Source organism: Mesocricetus auratus, unplaced genomic scaffold, assembly GCF_017639785.1.
Source record: "Mesocricetus auratus isolate SY011 unplaced genomic scaffold, BCM_Maur_2.0 Super-Scaffold_100018, whole genome shotgun sequence".
In the NCBI taxonomy this organism is placed as follows: Eukaryota; Metazoa; Chordata; class Mammalia; order Rodentia; family Cricetidae; genus Mesocricetus; species Mesocricetus auratus.
Genome location: NW_024429199.1, coordinates 22,002,474 through 22,024,707, shown reverse-complemented (window position 1 = coordinate 22,024,707; position 22,234 = coordinate 22,002,474). Strand labels below are relative to the sequence as shown.

The 22,234-nt window shown below is 42.8% G+C and overlaps 1 protein-coding gene across 8 annotated transcripts in view; it reads right to left on the bottom strand.

Moving 5' to 3' along the window:
• Akap7 (A-kinase anchoring protein 7) overlaps positions 1-22,234 on the bottom strand; it is a 112,744-nt gene that overhangs the window by 5,683 nt on the left and 84,827 nt on the right. For 4 of the 8 annotated variants that reach the window (XR_005881803.1, XM_040758168.1, XM_021224168.2 and 1 more), the window contains exon 8: positions 18,896-18,964. The exons of 2 other annotated variants lie outside the window; for them this stretch is intronic. Coding sequence is in view for 5 of the 6 variants with exons in the window: in XM_040758168.1 (XP_040614102.1) it covers positions 18,896-18,964 (69 nt within the window). In the remaining variant the exon portion in view is untranslated. Of the gene's footprint in view, positions 1-18,895; positions 18,965-21,196; positions 21,745-22,234 lie in introns of those variants that run through there. 2 more of the 8 variants (XM_005065797.4, XM_005065798.4) reach the window with 2 other exon arrangements.

The following is a 22,234-nucleotide window of genomic DNA, read 5'->3' as shown; positions in this document are numbered from 1 at the left end:
CACAAAAGAAAAGCTGGTAGGAAGGCTTGGTTCCAACACACCACGCCATGCTGAAAAACTATAAAAGGATGCATGGAAAGACAGACAACAAGAAAAGGGGACAAGGTTCCCCAGGTACAGCACCTGACCTAAGAGGCTTCCAAAGTGATTAAAATAATAATAGCAAGAAAGGAAGTACCCAGGGAGAAATGGAGGTATTGAAAGTCACTGATACCTTTGGTGGCCACGCCAATAATCCTAGTGCTTGGAGGACAGAGGTTGGAGGAGCCGCAGTTAGAGTTATCGTCACTGGCTACACAGTGAATTCAAGACAAGCCTTGGCGGCAAGACACATTGTCTCAAAAGTAAAAACAAAGGAAAGCAACACAGAACCAGTTACTGAAACAGCACTGGGAGGAAATGGGAGAGGTTGTTACTGACGCCACAAAGAAAAGGCTCAGTGACCCCATGGGCTTTCTGCTTCCATAAGCCTATGCATCTCCCACTAAACTGAAGACACCTGTGGCTTGCCAAAACCTGATGTGAAAAGAACTCCTCACCTCACTCTTGAGTGTTTGCAACAAAGGTGAAACCAATGAGGACATGTGGACAAGGTAGGCCTTGGGACACAGGTGACAAGACTGTGTGAGGAAAACGTGCCAGGTTGCCAGCAAAGCTGAGAGTGGCAGATGATCGTGTGTAGCCTGTAGGGCTTGACAGCAGTTTCCCACAAACAACTGCTCACAGTCACTGAGGACTGCAAAGCAGTCTGGAAAGCAGCCTTGGTGATGTTTCTGAACGCTCGAAGATGGCCTTACAGGTCTGCAGTCAGGGTTGTTAAAACAGCCAGGCATGGCTATCCCATGCCTGAATCACAGAACAAGGAAGATGGAGGTAGGAGGGCTAAAAGTTAGGGGACCGTGTGGGTTACAACCTAAGGACTGGACACTGAAAACAAACGGAGGAAATTAATGAAAAGAACAACTTCCCTTGGATCTGAACAAAGGCTACCTCAGCATCTTCCCAGGACTTGCAAATTTTACACTTGCTGTTCTAGAAACCTAATTATGAATGCCTTGGAAGAGGACTTTTGCTCTTAACTTTTGTCTTTGTCTACCTATTTAAAATGAAGCACTAACTGCAGACCTGTAGGCTAGTCACAAAGTTATCACAGTACTCACATCAGTCCTGCACATGTCCTATAATGAAGTGTGATAAATGACAGGCAAGGCTTCTCTCTCAACACTGTCCTTACCTGTCTGCAGAAGGATTTGGCTGTATGTCCCAGGAAACCATTCATGTAAACAAATCTGATCTTGGTTAGCACCCAGGCTCTCCCCACAACACACAAACAAAACATTACACCCCTTAGAATACAGTTTCATATGAGTGCATTTGATTCTGGATTCAGTAAAAAAGGTGTATGTGGGAAAGCATGTGCTTCAGGTACAAAAGGACACCCACAGGGAGGGGGCCACAGGTGGCATGTCCTCCCATTCACACGCCCTTGCCAATTATAAACTGGGGGGGGGGGCTGGAAAGCCACTAAACTGAGTAGTAACTGTCACCTTCAGAGAAACAAAGAGTAGACGAGGTCACACAAGCCCACAGTCTGCAGTCTGAGGGGCTGTGGCAGTTGTCCAGGCAGCCACAGCCAAAGCTGTCGATGAGGGCAAAGTTAGGAGCCCTTTGGGTTTCTTTTTGGAGGGAGAAGGGACTTCTTATTTACACTTCTTATCAGCCCAGCCAGCACCTTCACTGAGTCCCATAATTCCTGAATTGCAGTACGGAGCCAGGTCCCTGGGCCACACTTCCTCACAGGAGCTCCCAACTCACATGGTTGAAGATGGCTCCTATCACCTGGGCCCTACAACTACGGTTCATGTGTCATGTCAAGGATGGGGAAAGACAATGCTGTATTTGTAAGCCAGTCTCCCTAAGGACTCTCTCGCCTCCATTCTCCTAAGAGATGTTTCTCTTTTATAGTCCGCAACTCGGCAAATGGCTCAAACTCACCAACTAAAGGTCAGAGATTTTTAATTTGGTCAAAACCAAGAGTTAAATATGATATCTACCAAAAACATTCACTACAAATATAAAGGCACACACACACACGCACACACACACGCACAAATCAAAGGTACAGGATGGAAGATGAACCACAGTGATGATGACCAAAAGAAGGCCATAAAATCCACATCAGAAAATGCAGATTTCCAAGAACAGATATTACTTGAGAGACATCATGTAGTATATGGGACTCAATTCAAGAGGGTATAAAATCCCCAAAGAGGAAAGTGTTCTCTGTCCATACTCCTGTTCTAGAATACTGAGTAACCCACAAGTAACAGAGTTCAATCTATCACAGTTCTGGAGGAAATTCCAAAATCAAGGCTCTGGGATTTGCACTTGTGAGGGTTTTGACATGGTAAATGGCAGGGAGGCACAGGCATCAAGTTGCTTGGTGTGGCCCCTTTATCAAGGCCCCTCGTCCCATGCTGAAAGCCTCTCCTCTCTGTGCAACTCACTAGCAACACCTGAGGAGAAGGAACCTCCTCAAACTACAGCACCCATGTACCTGGGGCAAACTGACAGAATTAAAAAGTTAATGGAAAGTCTTTATTGCAGTTTGAGATTTCAAGACCACTATCAAGAACTGATAGAATATGGAAAATTTTCGTGAAAATACAGATTTTTTTGAACAACACTAATACATCCACCACAATAAAAATTATACAAGACCCTACTTTGCAACAGCAGAACAAAAATCATTTTTAGTGCACAGAGAAGGTTTACCAGAGAGATCATTTTCTCAGCCATAAAAACGAGGAAGCAGAGGCTACACTCACTCCACAGTTTCAAGCCATAGGGAATCACATAAGAAATTCATAATAGATATCTCGAGAACTCTTCAATGATGTACAGGTTAAACAACACCCCTCGAAATAACTCGAAGACTGGAGGTACTCAAAATAAGTCCTATACTTAAGGCTTCTAGTGGGGTGGAGGACTTAGCTCATAGTAGAGTGCTTGCCCAGCAAATTAAGTAAGGTCTTGGGTTCAGTCCTCGGCATTACTTAAAGACAGATATGAGCTAGACAGAGAATGGATACGAATAGACTATCTGAAGGGGAGAATATATATGAATGAGGGTATTTTTAGCTAAATGGAAAACAAAACATACCCCAATTTATAACAAAGGTTATACCATTAAGAGCTTTATTAGAAAATTAGAAAACCTACAAGATCCATTATGAAAACCTCAACATCAAGAACACAGAAAAAGAGAACTGTTTAACGCCAAGGCCAGCTTTAAAGGAAGAAGGCAGAGCTCAGTTTGGTCCAGCCCTCCAAGGTGATTCTACAAAAAATCAATAACACTAAATGGGGAGCTGATTTTGGGAGCAGAAATCAGTGGAACTGATAGTTTATCTAGATCTTATTCAGGAACTAAAATTAGTAAGTATGCCTTAATATCAGAAATGGGATGGACAACTTCACCATCAACTACACCAACATTAAGATTAATATTTAAATACTACCATGAACAAGATGACACAAACAGTGTCTGTCCTTGAAAGACACAAATATCTCACTGCATTTCAGCGTGGAAAAGAAACTTGATGAGCTGAATAACACACACCTGGTAAAGAAACCAATTATTGAAAATCAGGAAGAGACCAGAAAGCTGGTTGTACTGAAGAAAGAAAAAAAAATTACCAAACATTTTAGGAAGAAACCTTAGTAATTCACAGTCGGGGGTGGGGGTCAAATAGGGCTCGCTGACCAGTCTCATGCTTGTCTGCAATTAGCCTGTGGCTACCCATACAGATGACTTCCCGACACCTCACTATTTTAAGACACATCTCAACTACAATGTGTGCAATCTCACAACTGCAGGCCTGCTTCTCAGTTGCTTTTCTGGTGAATCATAGTTTTCTGTTGCGTTCAATATCAAAATATTTTCCATAAAATTGACTGGAGTGACTTGTGAGTGTAAATGGGAGCCAAATAAATTGTTTTTCTTTTTCTTTTCTGTGTATCAGACATATCATCTACTGCAATCTGCTCAAGAGTAAAAACTAAATAGGCAGCCAGCGTGAGAGTGGCAGGTGACCACTGTCTCTGTGGCTGGAATCTGCTTCATGGGGGTGCGGGGCTCTCTGCAGCTGGTTTTCCTCAGGACTTGCTCTGTGTTCTTTGAAGCATCTGCCTGAGTCCACATTACAAATTACTATCATATAGAAACCACAGAATCCGCCCCCCCTGAATTTCAGTTCCTGCATTTGTTCCCATTGGAATGTGACCATTTTCAAGGTCCCTGACTGATCACTAGGGCCACTCTGGGCAACTGAGCACAAAACAGACTGATGGACAATTCTGAATCATTAAAAAATGAGGTAGGTATTAATAACACAAACCTGGGTCCACAGGAGTATTAGTAGAAGGATGAATGTCATTGAAAAAACATTTTGGGGACAAAGAACATGTCATAAGTATAAATGTTCATGCAATTGTCTCTTGATCAGCAGAAAACATGGAGCCCGAAATGAAATCATGCTTAGGACTTAACTCCATGCACATCTGATAAGCAGCCAATTTCAAGAGAGCTGGACATAACAGCCAACTTTTGATTTCTTGTTTATTTTACTAAAATACCTGTTTGTGATAACACATGCTTTCCTTTCTAAGCTTGTATTCTAAACTAGATGCTCAGTTTGAGCAGAAAGGAAACATACTTTCCCATTCTGAAGGCTGTGCTCATCACGGTGGGTCAGCTAAGTAAACAATGCCAACCAATCTAATCAAATGACATAAACCATAAGTTATGGCTGCCACTATTGTTCTTTATAAGCAATATGGACACACCCAGGTCAAGAGAAATGCCAGGCTGAGAATGCCTCCTTAGGTTACAACACCAATAACAGGGGTGGCTTCTTCTATCCATTTAGAGGGATCCTGCTTTGCCAGGCAGGGTCAGAGACATTATCCCACTTGGTCTTCACTGGGTTCTCATGAGGGAAGATGAGTGTTAGAGAATACAACCACCAGTTTACAAAACCTGTGTAGGATTCCACAGCCGCAGAAATAGGAATCTGGCCCGCTCACCTACCCCCAGATACATAACATCATCCTTGGGAAATGTGAGAAATTTCAGGGACCAGATGATTGACTTGAGATCGGGGAAATTCAGGCTTAATCACAGTACTTCATTCTCCATGAAAATCCTCAGTCCTAAGTAACGTACATTGGTTGTCACAACACAATTCCTCCTTTCATTCCTTCTTTGCCCATTCATTTCTTCCTTCTCTTGTGCCTCCTTCCCTGTCTTCTTCTCTTTTCTCACTCCTCTCTCTACCGCCTCTCCTCCATACTTCCACCTTTCCTTCCAGAAACATTCACTAAGCACCCTCTCTTTGTATGAAGCAGCCCCATTATGAATACAGACATGAACACAACGTGGCCCTACCTTCAGAAAACCTGCAGTTCAATAGAAAGGCCATGAATACTCAACATGCCCCTACCTTCAGAAAACCTGCAACTCAGTGGAAATACGTGACAGTGGATACTAAAAGGTCAGGAATATTACATGGCCCCTACCTTCAGAAAACCTGCAGTTCAATAGAAAGGCCATGAATACTCAACATGCCCCTACCTTCAGAAAACCTGCAACTCAGTGGAAATACGTGACAGTGGATACTAAAAGGTCAGGAATATTACATGGCCCCTACCTTCAGAAAACCTGCAGTTCAATAGAAAGGCCATGAATACTCAACATGCCCCTACCTTCAGAAAACCTGCAACTCAGTAGAAATACGTGACAGTGGATACTAAAAGGTCAGGAATATTCAACATGACCCTACCTTCATAAAACCTGCAGTTCAATAGAAATGCTTGACAGTGGATAATAAAACTCTGAAGAAAAGAGGAACAATATAAGGTGCATATACAAATAAAGACTAATGACCTGGAAAGGTGGCTAAGCAGGTAAGAACACAGGCTGCTCATCCAAAGGGCCAAGGTTCAGTTCCCACTACCTACATAGCAGCTCACAACCATCTGTAACTCCAATTCCAAGACATCTGACACCCTCTTCTACCTCTGTAGACCCCAGACATACACATGGGGCACAGACATATGTGTAGAGAAAACTCCCGTACATGTTAAATAAATAAATACAAAAATTGAAAAGACTACAGACAAGAGCTAGGAGTGGCTCGTTTTGTAGTGTGCTTGCCTAATATGCCCAATGCCCTGGATCATAAACTGGAAAACCTGGGACATCCCTCCAATCCTAATATGCCCAACGCCCTGGATCATAAACTGGAAAACCTGGGACATCCCTCCAATCCTAATATGCCCAACGCCCTGGATCATAAACTGGAAAACCTGGGACATTCCTCCAGTCCTAGCAATCAAGAGGCAGAAAAGCAAGGGATCAGATGTTCAAGGTCATCCTGAGTTATATAGATATCCCAAATTCCAGGCCAACTACCCTATCTTAAAAAAAAGTAATAAATTAAAAAAAAAGAAGAAGACTGGCCAAATCAAAGACAAAATGCTCAAAACCTCACATCCTCATATAGAAGGTAGGAGATGACACTTGAGTCAAATCTTGTAAATTGTGCCAGTGCTTCTCAGGTGGATCAAGTAGAAGAGGTTGGCATGACATAACACTACCTGACATACCACTAGTGTGGCCTGTGTGGCCGATGGCGCCTTGCTCTATGCATGGTGACTGATGAGATGAGAGGAAGGAGGGCCACAAGGCTGGGAAGCTCCAAGGCCATGAGAGGAGGGTGCTCAACGTGTATTCCCTGGTGGGATCAAACTAAACGTCTGCATTCTAAGATGTGCACAAATGTTTAAGTCCTCTCTGCAAGGAATGGTGGTCTGTTTCAACTACTGAAGCATAACGTCAATTCTCAGAACACTGCTATGTGTGTAAGTCTGGTTCACACGTACCTGTTGCCTAATAAGAAAATACTACTTTGCTATTGACTAAGTGACTTCTCATTTGTCTTAATTTTGTTGTAAATTAGCAGTCACCACTTTAGAAGGGAACTAAACTATCAAAGTACAGAGTAGCTGAGAACATCATGAATGCTTCATATGTGTGCATGTCTGTATGTGTGTGTGAGTGTGCATGTACGTGTGAGTACATGTGTGCATGTGTGTGTGCGCACATGCGTGTCTGTGTGTGTGTGCACATGTGTGTCTGTGTGTGTATGTGCGTGTGCGTGTGTGTGTGTGTGTTTCTGCTTTTTAGGCAGAGTCTCTAGCACATTAGCTGGCCCTAAACTCCCTATGTGTCTGCAGGTAAGCTTAAGTTGATCTTACCCCACCTCAGAAGTACTGGGACATCATGGCTGTGTCAACCATGGTCAGTTTACACAACACTGGGTTTCAAACTTAGAGCTTCATGCATTCTTTTTTTTTTTTTTTTTTTTTTTTTTGGTTTTTACGAGACAGGGTTTCTCTGTTTTGGAGGCTGTCTGTCCAGCCTGGCCTCGAACACACAGAGATCCGCCTGCCTCTGCCTCCGAGTGCTGGGATTAAAGGCGTGTGCCACCAACGCCCGGCGAGCTTCATGCATTCTAGGTGAGCTACCTGAAACATATTTTTAAACAAAAAATGAAATATTTTAAATTATTCAATTTTAGCTGTCTTTAACTCAGCTACCTAATCCTAAACTAAAACTCTAGTGGGTGAGAAGGATGGGATTCAGACTGCAAACTTTTCTGCTGTTTTCTCAGGTATAAACACATAAAATAGGGTATGTGACACTGTCCTGCCTTGATAGCTACTAAACCCCTTTTAAAATCTGAACATGGAAGCAGGATAAACAAAAGAGTTTGGTCAGCACACTTGCTTGCTGGCTAACTGAGGACAAAGTCCACTGGACATTTAAAAAGCGGTAATGACGGATGGAACATCAAGCACGAAAGGAAAAGATGGCCAATCAGCAAAACCAAGTCAAGACAAACGCCATCTTGGCTGCCTTTTCTGGGCATACTTGGTAAAAATGAATAAGGAAACACAGCACCACATTCCTAGAAACACTGAAGTCTCATGACATGCTCTTTAATTTATGTGTTTAACTTTAGTCATTACTTCAGTCATTACTGAAGAAAGTAACTGAGGATGGATTTTTCTTTTCTCAATGTCTTACAACTACTAATTTACTAGAAACTTCTATCAGAAACCCTCCACAGGAAACTAAGCTTAGCATGTATGTTTGTTGAACACTGACTGCATGGGTGGTGTGTAAATGGACATGCATTTGGTCAATCAGCAGCTGTTTGCTTCTGGAACACTTCATCTCCATGTACAGAGAAACTGCTACCAGTCAATTCAAATATCAGCGAGAAACAAACACAGATGGCACCAAGTGGGCAAGGGACAGTGACCACTATGCTTGGCTTCCTCTGATGGCCATGAGCTTGGTTCCCATAGGGAAAGGGGTGCTGGAAACACGAGTAGAAAGAGGCCACAGACGACCTGATTTTACTGCTTCCCTCATAGAAGGAGCCAGAGTCTGGCCCCCTGCAGCTGCTTAGCAGTGGTCCTTATCCTTCCTAATTCTGTAACCTTTAATACAGTTCTATCTGTTGGTGTGACCACAACCTTACAATTATTCCATTGCTACTTCATAACATTAACTTTGGTACTGTTATGAATCATAATGTTAATATCAGATATGCAGGATGTCTGATATGGGACCCTCATCGGGAGGTCACGGCCCACAGGTTGAGAAATGCTGGCTTAGAGACTCTTCCCTGGAGCGCTAAGTATGAGGGACCAAGTCGGTCACCACATGCTCTAGGACCTACTTCTGCTGCTTTCCCACCACCTGCTCCTGGTGACTGTATTTATGAGATCTCTTAATAATAAAACCTGCTTCACAATTAAGCACCTGTAATGTGGACTTTCTCCCACGCATGTTAGTCCAAAGCTCAAGTCAATTTCTACATATGTCAAATTGAGGATGTGGAAACCAGGAGACTTGGCAAACTCTACCTGACCAAAATCTGCTAAAGCTGTACCTCAAATATAGATCAGTATGGCCCTAAAACAGTACACTTTGACACTGTACCACATGCTAATCTCTAGCCACTACTTTATACAATCACACTTTCTATAATACTTTTATTCTACAACGAGACTTATAATCATGAAACATTTTAATGCTTCTTCTCAAGTTAGAGGCTCAGAATGTCATGCCTGTGTCCCCGTGTCACCCAGCCTTCCAATGTCTTATTCTTTTTATTTATAAAGTACAGATAACAGCAGTTCTATAGTCCAAGGCTGTTTTAAAACTAAGATAATACAAAGCACTGAATTTACTGGTTGACTTAACAGTAAGCCCTTTCTTTCTTTCTTTCTTTCTTTCTTTCTTTCTTTCTTTCTTTCTTTCTTTCTTTTTTAGAGATCTCAGTTTTAACATTTGTGAAGGGGCAGGTGTGTGAGTGCAGGTGCCTAGAGAGCCCAGAAGACAGTGTGGGATCCGCAGGAGATGGAGAACATGTGATTATGAGCTCTCTAACCTGAGTGCTAGAAACCAAACTTGAGTCCTGCACGAGAGCCGTCCTCCCTCTTAGCCAATACACTGAGCCATCGCTCCAGAACCACCACTATCTTGAAACAGTACAGAAATAACTGCAAACAAAAAGTTTATATTGCATGTGCGGGTGGTAGAGTAGTAAGTGTAGCTGCCTCTAGCAATGTTATGTATTGTTCTGTCTAGCTTAATGTACTCTCTTCTACAATCAAACGATGTCTCATTTTGGTATGGAGAAGAACTATAGTAAATTAATTAATCTTGCAAAAGGTGTCCAGTAGATATAGAAACAGACTGCACCAGGAATAGCACAATACAGATGGTTTTAGGCTTTCAGATGCACTCAACTTAGATGTGTAGCATTGTAAAAATAAATCAAGTTCAATTTGTATGCAACTCCTACAAGAACACACCTACTACAGAGCACGTGTCATGCACCTGTGATAAATGTCACAGTCATTCACATCTCAGCTCTATTCTCATCTTCCTGGTAATCGTGACAAACCTTCCGTCACAGGGCTTCTATCCAGCCATCCATTCCTTTTTATAACAGTCCCAAAAAGATCTGACATAGTTATTAGCATAAAAACATAGTAGTAGAGTTAAAGTAGAAGTTTAAAAAAAGGACCAATAAAAAGAAATTTTAAATTTTAATAAGCAAGTAAAGACCACGGGTCACGGAGGGGTGCATCATAAAGCCACTGGACTCCCAATGTCCTCAAACACAGAAAAAAGCAGCAGCATGGTGATTCTCCTATCAGGAGACCAAAGGTCCCTGAACCAGCCTGCTCCACTGCTACACAGGTCCTGTAGCATCCTTCATCCCACACCCCTTCCACACCTTCCTCCCACCTATTCCCCAAGCAAACAAGATTATCAGATCACTCACTCACTCACTTCTCCCTGGGTATCACTACTTCCCTCAGGCTCCGGCTCCTGCAGAACTGTTAAACGCTACACCCAGGTTATCCTGAGGACCTGACAGCCCAGCTCAGTAGCTCTCCAGGAGCCCTGTAGAAAGTGAGGGGAGAAGTGACACCTAAGCTATTCAGATGCAGTTCCTGATTTCAGATGTGGGAAGAGAGAAACTCATTGTTTCCCTGAGCTGAGGGAAGTCCGACCTCCATAACCAAGTAAGGCCAGTGAGGGTGAGAACACAGAAGCTGCTGGAAGCTCCCACCCCCACCACCAAGCAGAAGTGGAGAAGGCTGGATCACAAAAGCTGAACGAGGGCTGGGGAGGTAGCCATTCTGTAAGAGGCTGCCATGCAAGCACCAGGAGCTGAGTTCAAGCCCCCAGAACCCACACAAAAAAGCCAAGGCAATGGCACACTTTCATGGTCTCAGCATTGGGGGAGCAGAAACAGACAAGCGAGATCCCTGGGGCTAGCTGGACAGCCAGCCTAACCAAACTGAATGAGCCCCAGGCTAGGAACTCTGTCTTTAAAAAAAAGGCCTCCATACACACACACACACACACACACACACACACACACACACACACACACACACACACACGGGCGGGCGGGCGGGCGGGCGGGCGGGCGGGCGGACGGACGGACACACGTGTGTGCATGACTGAACTAAGGCGTGGAGAGGGAGAGGGCTGACAGAGGCAAGCAGCTGTCTTGTTTGTACTCACGAGCCAATGCATCCTCTCATAGGTCCTCCCTTTTCATTAAGAATCTGTATTGATGTATTGATTCCTGTCTCTGCCTCAACACATTTTATTGCCCTTTCTATTTTTACTCTGATTCCCAAACACTTCTCAGCATTCCTCAGACGTGTATGCCGTCTTGGGCCCTGGCATGAACCTTTGGTTCCCTTTAACTCTGATGATAGGCAAAAACCTATTATTCTCAGTGCCGGTTTGCACATGCGGAGGTCAGAGGACAACATGTAGGAATTAGACTCACCTACCATGTAGGATCAAATGAAGTCATTAGACTCAGTAGTAAGCAAGGGTACTTGGCACAGTAAGTAAGTACCCTTGCTTACTTCCTTCTACCCCAAGCATTGTGTGTGTACATCACTTCTTCCCTGGTTTCTCATACAACTATCTTACGTTTATAAACATCCTTAGCTAAATTAATGAGTTGGGGAAACGATATATGGAAATAAGAAATTATGTTTCAAATATATTTTATATGGCATATAATGAAACTAGCATTTGCACCCCCAGCTAATACAGCATTAAGGTCAAGCTATACTTACTCTATTTTCAGGCTTGGTCTATAGCTGTTTCCCAACTGAAAGATTTATTTTAGTAGTTCCAAGGTCTGTTAACTTCTAACTCTGACATTATGAATGTTCATCATGGGGCAATTAATTTCCTAAAATGCGTTCTGTAGAAGTTGTGTTTGCTCATGTCAGGTTGTAAAAGTCACCCATGAGAACAGCTTAAAGCAACTGCCAGTCTCTCTGTGGCAGTTAACCTGCTCTGCCTGGCCTTGGCTAAGTCAGTCAGTTCCGCAACCTTCCTGGCCTGGGAAGGGCGTGGCGTCATTGCTCGACAGAGAGATCCTACATATAGGTTTGTACGACTGAGAGGATAATAAACCTTGGAATCCACCAGCTTTCTGCTTTAAAAAGTCATGCAAGTTTAAAAAGAAACCTCCAAAAACAACAACTGTGCATCAATCATCCTGGGTCCTTTGAACACCTGGTCAAAGCTTTCCAGGTAGGGAGAGCTCAGCCTTGCTGAAACAAAAGGAAACACTCTGCTGAGCACCTCTCACAAAAGGCTGGATCTTACTGCAACCAAATGCAGCATGGATGCTTATAAGAAATCAAGGAACAGCCAGGTGGTGATGGTACATGCCTTTAATTCCAGCACCCAGGAGGCAGAGGCAGGCAGATTCTGAGTTCAAAGCCAGCCTGGTCTACAAAGTGAATTCCAGGACAGCCAGGGCTGTTACATAGAAAAACTCTCTTTCGAAATACAAACCAAAAAAGAAAAAAATGTCAGGGAGTTGTCACTTTTCACTAGTTAGTGATCTTTCTACCAGAATATACATTGGAGTTTGGCACATAATAAACTCAGTAAACATAACTTCTTTACAACAATGAGATTGTGTTAATTGTATAATCACAGCTATATTTTAAGTCAGCTTGGCAGACTAGGGAGTCATACCTACTATATACATGGAAAGTCCACTGAAATATGTCCAAAGTCTATGGTTGCAGGTGATAAAATTTTAACGAAAGAAATGTTTATTATGAAATGAGTAGAGAAGACCTGTTTCTTCCTCCCCTAACTCTTCTATTATCTTCTGGAGTCATTCTGTCTCCAAACCCCTGCATGGTCTACCACATGACACTTAGAAGCACTTCTGTGTCTCTTTAGTATGGGTAAAACAGCCAAAATTAAACAAGATGTAAGCTAACACCTGAAACTCCTCTGAGTATATGAGGTCAAACACGTTGATGGAGATCAGGATCAGGCAGAAACCCCCACTCCTTTTTGTTGGGCTCTCAGGACTTAAGGGCAGGTCATAGCACACCACTGGACAATGGGACATTTGCATGTGGCTCATGGCAGCTGATGGCTGCCCTGAGATCTGAGAATAATTCTGCAACCCAGGTACTTCCAAGGAAAATTATCCAGCATTTCCTGCAATGTTCAAAAGTCCTGCGAACAAGGAAAGGAAATACAGAGCCTACCACAGCCTGTAGAACTAACACACCCAGGGAGGTGAAACCAGAACAGTAAACGCCAGCATTTGCTCTAATGTTTCCATACTCGATTTTAGAAACTAATCTCTGGCGTGTGCATCATCGAGTGAGGGGGAAATCTAATCAGTATTGACTATGGCTAAATGTTTTACCTTGTATAACATGATGGCTGCCGCCACTACATTACCCAAAGAGATCTTATGCCCAGTACAGTCTTGGATTACACAATACACTGGTTTCTCTGCTTCAGAAGGGGTAATAGATACTGAGCAGCCTGGGATCCAGGCTTTCTGCCAGCTTCAGCCCCAGTATCCCAGAGGACTGTAACTGAGAAATTCCCCACTCCACTGGCTGCCAACAACTTTTCCTGGGAAACAGGGCAGTCAGGAAGGATATATCTAATAATTGTACCTCGTAAACATTTTGAAAATAATCCTGGCACAGTATCTGGCAGATGGTAGGCACACAATGAATTTAGCCAAAGTGGAGGTAAAGGAAAGCATAGAGAAAGTGGTGGAGAAGGGAGAGAAGGAGAACTTGAAAAGTCCTACCTCCATGATTCTTGTAGTCCCCAGCCTTTGAGCTATAAGAAGCAAATGGGGGTGATGAATAAACTTTTAAAATCATAATACTTTCTAAAAAGATTTTTATATTTTTATGTCTGCATGAATGTATGCCACGTGTGGCTTTGTGCCCATGGAGGCCAAAAGAGGGAACTGGATTCCTTGAAGCTGGAGATACAGGCAGTTGTGATCTTGGTACTAGGATTCGAATTCTGATCCTCTAGAAGCTAATGCTTTTAACTGTTGAGCCATCTGTCCACTCCAGCTTTTGATTATTTGTTTGTTTGATTGGTTGGTTAAAGAACTATTATCTTGTTATTTATGTATGTTGGGAGCTTTGGGGGGGGTATTGTGGTTTTTCTTGTTCACGGATTTATTTTTAATTTTGTGTGAGAGGGTTGGCTATATGCACCTGAGTGTAAGTGCCTTCAGAGGCTAGAGCTATCAGATTCCCCTGGAGCTGAAGTGACAGGCAGATAGTTATAAGCTGCCCAATGTCGGTACTGATGCCCACACTGGGGTCCTCTGTAAGAACAGATTGTGCTTGTATATGAACTCAGAGAGACTGAGGAAGCATGCACAGGGCCTGCATGGGTCTGTACCAAATTGGATTCTAGGGCTGAGAAGAGAAGCAGGCACATGCCCCATCCCTAACCGAAAAGCTGTCTCCAATTAATAACCACTTGCAAGTTAAAAATTAGTTTTCTCCACGAGTCTCACTAAGGAAATAAACCATTCTTATGGGTAGACCCCATGCTCAGCCGTAGATGGCCAACACAAAAAGAACATCTTAGGATCTTTGTCTCATAATGTTGTATTAGGGTGCTTTTTCCAAACCTTACAGTGATGGGGGAAGTCCTTCTGTGTATATGTTAACAAAGCATTGTTTGCCAAAAGGGAAGCAAGAAAGGTGGAAGTAGGAGTCCAGGAGGATTCTGGGAAACAGAGGCACAGTCAGTCACGATGTAGTATGCCAGACCCCTTTCTCCAGTAAGAGAAGACATGGAAATACTCAGACTAGCAGTGATGGGTTAATAGTTAAGTCAGAGCTAGCCAATAAGAAATCAAGTAAATGGCCAACAGCTTCATAATTAATATAGTGTCCTGTGTATTATTTGGGGGCTAATGCGGCAATGGGACCCAGGCGCCTAGCGGGAAAAGTGGGGCATGAACTCCCACTTAAGAATCTAACAAAAACTTAAAAAGGGATTTTAGAAACAAAAGAACAGAGAAAAACACGGCTTCTTGGTAGCAACATTTTTCTCAGGTGGGCTCTGTTTTGCTAGAGACAAGCAGAGACTTGCATGGCAAGTGCTGGCAGTAAACTTATGCCCGCCATCTTGGAAAGACAACAGTTAAAACAGAAAACAGACACGTGGCCAGAAGAACATAAAGATTTACAGTAAAGTCAGATGTAGTAAAACCTCTGAAAGGTTTGCAGTGTGTTTAAAAATTTACGTAGGCTTGGGAGAAAAACAAAACATGATAAAGTGGTTAAAAAAAAATAGAGAGAGTGGCTGGGTGTGGTAGCACACGCCTTAATCCCAGCATTCCAGAGGCAGAGGCAGGAGGATTTCCACAGAGAAACCCTGTATCAGAGAAAAAATAAAAAAATAAAAGTAAAAGATACAGTGTAATATAAGCCATGTAAAGATGGAAAATACACAGAGAGTCTAGATACTGTATGCTATTTAGTTTTTTAGTTCAATTGCTAAGGAAGGAACAACTGCTGAAATATAAATGCCACTAAATTAATCCAACTTATATATCTTAAAAATTCTTTGACTTCAAAATTTAAATATAAGGATATGTTACTTTGAAAAAGAAAATTTATTTATGTTTCCACAGAGAAGGGAAAGTTGTGGATTCCTTCCAGGCTTCTGTGGTTTGATGAAGCAAGACCTCCTGAAGTAGTGTCCCGGGCACTTCAGCATCTGAAACAACTGGAACAATATGGCCGTACAGACTACAAAAACAAGGACTTGGCCAAGTTTCTGTGTTTTGTCATGATTCCCATGGTATGGACAGCGCCTCCATGCAGCAGGAAGCAGTTTGGAATGAACAATGCCCAAATTCCCAAATATTGTTTAAATGTTTGTTTTCATCTATACCGGGTTATACATGGTAATGACCACAGTCAATCTCTTTCTAAAGGGAAAAAAGGGAATATGAAATAGTAATGAATACTTTGTATTGGAATGAATTTTCATTTATTGATACAAATTTAAGATAAATTTTGTGATATGTATATTTCTCCTCTTGTTTAGATAGTGTGTTTATACAGCTCTTTTAAAAATGTAATGTATAATTAAATACAGATTATAGATAGTTACCTATAATAGTCAAAACTTATAGTTAGGTTAGTTAGGTTTTCTAGATATACAGAGATATATTTGAGATACATAGATAGTCTTCAAAGCTTTCAAAGACCTTCAGAAAATGACATTTAAAATGGTTTAGGGTTTTTCATGACAATGAGACACAACTGCTCCTGGCAAACTAATTACATCAGAAAGGAAGATGGGCATCAAAGAAACTCATTATGGAGTTTGCCTCAACATGGTGAGATTAGCCATTTGGGCAAGCAACTGCTCTTTCCTGGACTGTTTGACTATTGCTGTATAAACTGGACATGCAGGACCCACAGGAAAGTGACTGCTGAACTTAAAAAAACAAGATGGACAGTCCTACAGGGTTCGTGCTTCATGGAAGAGTCTGCCAGACATTCTTCAGGACATAGAAAAATGACTGACAAACTGCCAGTGCAGATGGACAGTTTAAAATTTCCTGCTTTGCTGAGAAGTTTGCTAGACACTCTGTGGCCTAGGAGCTGAAGATGGATGCCCCAACGTTGCAGAGGAACTTCTGTTGACTGTCCAGGTAACAAGATGTCTCTGTCAATTCTAGTGTTTATATATTATCCTTCTGTGGTCTTTGATAGAGTTGAAGACAGATAGTTATAGTTTTCCTTAGTTATGATCAAAGATAAGCTACATATAAGACTTTAGACTCACAAAGTTAGGATAGATGATATTTTCTTTAAATCTTGCTAAATGTTAATGGATTTGTAGCTCTTGCTTAATAACTACCTTGTTATATATTTTACTATGTTAAAGTTAAAACCTTTCTTTTTATTTAGACAGAAAAGAGGAGATTATGGGGGAAGTCCTTCTGTGTATATGTTAATAAAGCACTGTTGGCCTATAGGGAAAAAAGATAGGTGGGACTAGGAGTCAGGGAGGTTTCTGGGAAACAGAGGCACAGTCAGTCACAATGTAGGATGCGGAAGGAGTAAGAGGTCTGAACACTCCTCCCCCCCGCCCCCTCCCCTCCCCTCCCCTGTAAGAAGCCACGTGGAAATACTCAGATTAGCAGTTATGGCTAATATTTAATTCAGATCTAGCCAATATAAAACCAAGCAAATGGTCAACAGCTTCATAATTAATATAGTGTCCTGTGTGTTATTTAGGGGCTGAGACAGTGGTAGGGTCCAGGCGGCTGGCAGGAAGACTACACATAACATTACAGGTCCTTTGCGTATATATTATGGCTTCTAGTTTTGCACTTTTAGGGACTCCTTGTGTGAGAACATGTTATGTCTCTGCATCTATACATGCTCCTTGTGCTTTTTCTTTGACTCTTCTTCTTTTGGATACTTTGTCCTACTCCAAATTAATTGTTTGGAGTTTATCTTTTTTTATTTTAGTATTAGTGCTTAGATGCCTGTTTGTTTTCTGAGGAGAGACAGAAAAGGTGTGGATCTAGATGGGAGGGGAATTGGGGAGGAACTGGAGGAAGTTGGGGGAGGGGAAACCATAATCAGAATATATTGTATGGAAAAAGATCTGTTTTCAATAAAATTAAGATAAAAAGAACAGTATGTGTTCTTAACTATTAAGCCATCTCTGCTACCATAACACCCATCCACAGTTCTTAACCATAGTCATTCCAAATTCTCCCACACTCGTGGCCTAACAGGAAACCAGTACCTTCCTCTTCACTGACAAGCACTCACAGCATGGTTCCTGAGGGTAAGACACTGTTAGAATCTGGTACAACTACAGGAATACATAACATATCCTGAATGTGAGATGCTGAAAATCCATGTGCTAAGTTGGAGCAGATGTGTGAAATATAACCACGAAGCCATGTGAAGTAGAAAGCAGAAAAGCAACATCACAGAATCCCAGGGCTTGGAAGTAACCAAGTCGTCAACATATCGCTTCCCTGGCCCACTGGCCCTTGTGACATCCCTAGGGATGAGCTGTTTGCCCATCCTATGCTTGCACACTTGCAGTGAAAGAGACCACCTGCCTCAAGAGGCAGCTCACACCAGGGATGGCCATTCACCGATTACTTCTACACAAAGGCAAAGTGCTTCAAAACAGGAAACTGTGTAATGGAAAAGAACAATGAAAATGTTGAGAAATTAGTTATAGAGCTGCCTAACTGCCAAGTTTCCATTGAGGTTTCCTTAATGAGGTATTAAGTGGTGATAGGTAAACTTATGCCATGGTGCTTTCATTCAGGCAAAAGTGACTACTTTTCAGACTACTGACAACTGGATAATTTAAGAGGAAAGAGAGTCCTAGGAAAAATTATATGAAATTTTTGAATTATGAAATAAAAAGCCATGTTGAAAAATAGCTACAACATTTGTTACTGCTGCCATATCTGCAATGACTTTAATGTCAGGAATATGTCCATAAAGAATATAAAAATAGAATTTTCTAAGAGTTATCACCTAATTTCCAATATAGTCTATTTACTGTGGTCCAAAAGTGTTGGGGAAAAAGTTGTGGAAAAAAGTGTTCAGCTGCTGGGGTTCAGGCAAAAATGGCTTTGCTACTTTTGGTTGGTTAACTGATATACAAACCTTGATGAGTTCTGCTATTCACCTGATAACCAAGCATCCCAGGTATGCTGAGTTAACTTTCAGTATGAACTTGGGCTCTTGTATAGCTGGTTGATTAGAGGATCATTTTGTTTGCTATTAATTGATTAAAATGGTAGAACTAATGAATCAATTAAATTAGAGTCCCTTCCGTCCACCAGCACCACCAGCAAAGGGCCAGAGCAGGGAATAGAGAGAGGAGAGGGTACCACTCGGCTCTTACCACTGGGCCCGTTGGGTCTCTCCTTGCTGTATCTCCGTAGGATCGCGGAGGATGGGCTTTCCAACTCACCTGTGTTTTGAGAATGATACCCAAAAATTGAAGTTTTCACCAAAATTCCATTGAGTTCTCTCTAATTTGAGCTACCCTCTGGAAGAACTGTCCAGGGCCATGACCCTTTATGACAGAATTAGGAGAGTGGGGCATGGACATGAGCACCTTCGTGTTCCGCCCCTAGAAGATGCTCAAAGAGCAGGTGCCTTGGAGCAGGCTAACAATTGCTACTCAGTATCTGGGAACACAACAAAAAACTGTACCTGCATCTTCAGATGTTACTGACAATCCAGAACAAGAGCAAAATTACTCTGGGTCCTCTCACATGTCTTTTGTCGATTTTTTTTCACACCTTACCAACACAACTTATGGACTGGCTATGTCCAGTCAATGCTGATTTATACTCTTCTTGAGACACACTGGGCAATGAAATCTATGCCATGTTCTAAAACGTGCCCCAACTTGGTCAGTCCTTTTAGGCATGCATTATTGACAACACAGCCATGCCTAACAGGTTTTCTCTTCGGACCATCCTGCAGAAATTAAATACAGCTTCGGAAGCTGATCTACAATGCACATGTATTGTGCATGGGATGTGTAAATTAGTGTGGAAAAAAAAACAATGAAGTCATGACAAAACCAAAGATAGGAGAAAGAATGGTGTGGAAGGGATGGACAAGACCAGGGTCAGCTTGGGCGAGAGTGCACAGGGAGCAGGGCGTGAATGCACTCGTTCTGTACTTCTGTACTTCAGATACAGAGTACTATTCCCATTTTCCTTTAGAACTTGAGAAAGGGAACCCAAAAAGCATTAAAGAGAACTTCCCATAAACCAGTATTAGGAGCACTGGTTTTAAAAACACAAGACCACCCTTCATCAGTTCCGGAGAAGAAAGGCAAGGGGCACGTTCTTGCACTGAGCAAGAAGACTGCTCATTGACAGGAGCGAAAAGCAAATCCATGCAGGCAGAAAGCCCACAAAAGGAACAGGAGGCACAGAGAGGTCAGGCAAGAACGCCTGTCCTCCCACCTGCCCACACTAACACTTTTCTGAGAGGTGGCCTCCACAAAGTGAAGCTGGGCATTCAGACCTCCAGAAGTACAGATAGGTCATTCCGACACACAGGTTTTAGAAAGAGGCCTGTGTGTCCCAGGTAATAAAAGCAGGTCTGTCACAGTGCACAGAGTCACTTTCATAAGAAAGAGCCAGAGACATTATTGGCCCTTGTTAACAGCTGAATGTTCCAAAGTCTCTCAACGTTTATTCCAAAGTCCTCCCAAAGGATTTCTCAGGAAAACTGACTGGATTCCCAAGTGAGGAATGTATAGAATATTAACTTCTTAAACCTGCCCTTGCTCAGTTTCCTAAGGGATGAGCAGCAGGAAACATAAACCAGATAGGCATCTTTGGGTAGCTATTTAGATAGGAAATTGTGTGAACCCACTTACGTGAGAATCACACACCGGTGTGACAGATAAACGGTTGCAAATTCAGAGATACGACTGGAAAGATTCCATTCCAAGGAAAGTAAAAATTCCCTATTTCGGGGTAAGTAGCATAAGACAGCTCGTTCACACTAATTCTGAAGCCAGCAGCCTACACACAAGCTAAACCCTAAGTGAATGAATGCAAGCCTCGGAGGGTCTTCACATTCCCACACCACCACCTGAACTCTTCATGGGCCAGAAGCAGAATCAGAATCTGCCTGACATGAGCTAAAAGGCATCATACAACGTTTAGAGTATTTTTCACCCGGATTTTTGCGAGGGGCAAAGCACTACTCATTTAATGTAGCCTTCCGGTTACACCTGAACTCTCCCGCTAGAACAAAGCAGAGAACACGTGAAAGTATCTGCAAATGTCCAGTCCTTGTCATTTTGGAACCAACAGCACCCCTGCGTGCTATCTATATGACTGAAGGTTGCTCCCAAAACTCGCCAGTTTCAGCTCCGAGGAAGGGGGTCTGACTTGTCTAATCTATGAACCGAATGCAGTGATTTAGAGAAACTCAAAACTAAACTCTGGCTAGATAGTGCCATGAAACAGAGCTGTAAGAATATCAGCAGAGGACAATCAGAAATGAGCTTCCAGCACGAACCTATTGCTGTACTTTCCCACCTGAATTAAATACACCGTTGAGAACCACAGCTCGTTTTCCTGCTGAGTCCCAGGGGAAAAGCCCGAAGCTAAGGCTACCTCCACATTCTAGGCGAGCACCACGGCTTCCGCGAGGCGCAAGTTGTACTTACAGATTTTGCCCTCATCTCTGGCAAAGGGGAAGCAGCACAGCTGGCCCATGGCCCCGGCTTTCCTGGCGGATGCCCCACTGAGAGGCTGCGGCTAATCCGCGGTCTGCTCGGCAGCCTACTGCAGCTGGGAGCTCCCGAGCGCTGAGAGCCGGCACACAGCACCGCCACCGACAGAAAGAGAAGGGAACTCGCTGCCTTGCAAAAAAGGCTCCTCCTCCTGGCCCTCCAGCTCCAGCGACTGCTCCGGGACGCACTGGCGAGCGAAGTGGCCATATGCTCGCCTAATTTCCCCAAGCATCCGGAGATGAGGGCTACATGTGGAAGCCAGGCTGTCAGCAAGGATCTTTAACAAGGTAAAGGCGAAAACCCGAGTCCTTATTCACGCAAACCAATGCAGCAATTACACATGGAAATTCAAACCAGGGTTTTTAAAAAAGCCATCGTTTCTGTCTGCTATTTAAAGAGGAAGAGCTTTCTTTTATGCCCAACAGACTTTTTGTCTGTCGTCTTGTGCACAGAGAAACCCAGCACAGCAGAATACTGGAAATTCCACTTGTCTCAAGTGCCATTAAATACCTAACAAACTGTATAAACAATGGAGACAGGGTGGGGGAGGCTGGAATCAACTGTTATCTGCACTCAACACACATCTGTGAAGTTCCACATCTGTCTGTGGAAACACTCCCTTATTCTCCTCCTAAAGCATTAGTCAATATGAGGGAATTTGAAATCGTAGCATCAAACGCCTTAGTAGCCTAGGGACTAAGCACACATCTCGATCCACGGCTGAGAAACAGATAGGAGACAAGGGCATCATTCTAAAAGACAGCACAAGGTGACTGCCAAGTTCAAGGTTAGCAAAACTACTAATTTCAAAGGGCATGATATCATTTGAGATTTATGAGAAAGGAATGGACTTCCTGTAGCTGTCTAAGAGCTGTTGTCTCATTCAGGGTGTGGCCACATGTGTTGACACTGCAGGACAGGAATGAAAGACCGTTCTTAGTACCCGGGTCTCCAGGCGGCTTCTACCTTCAC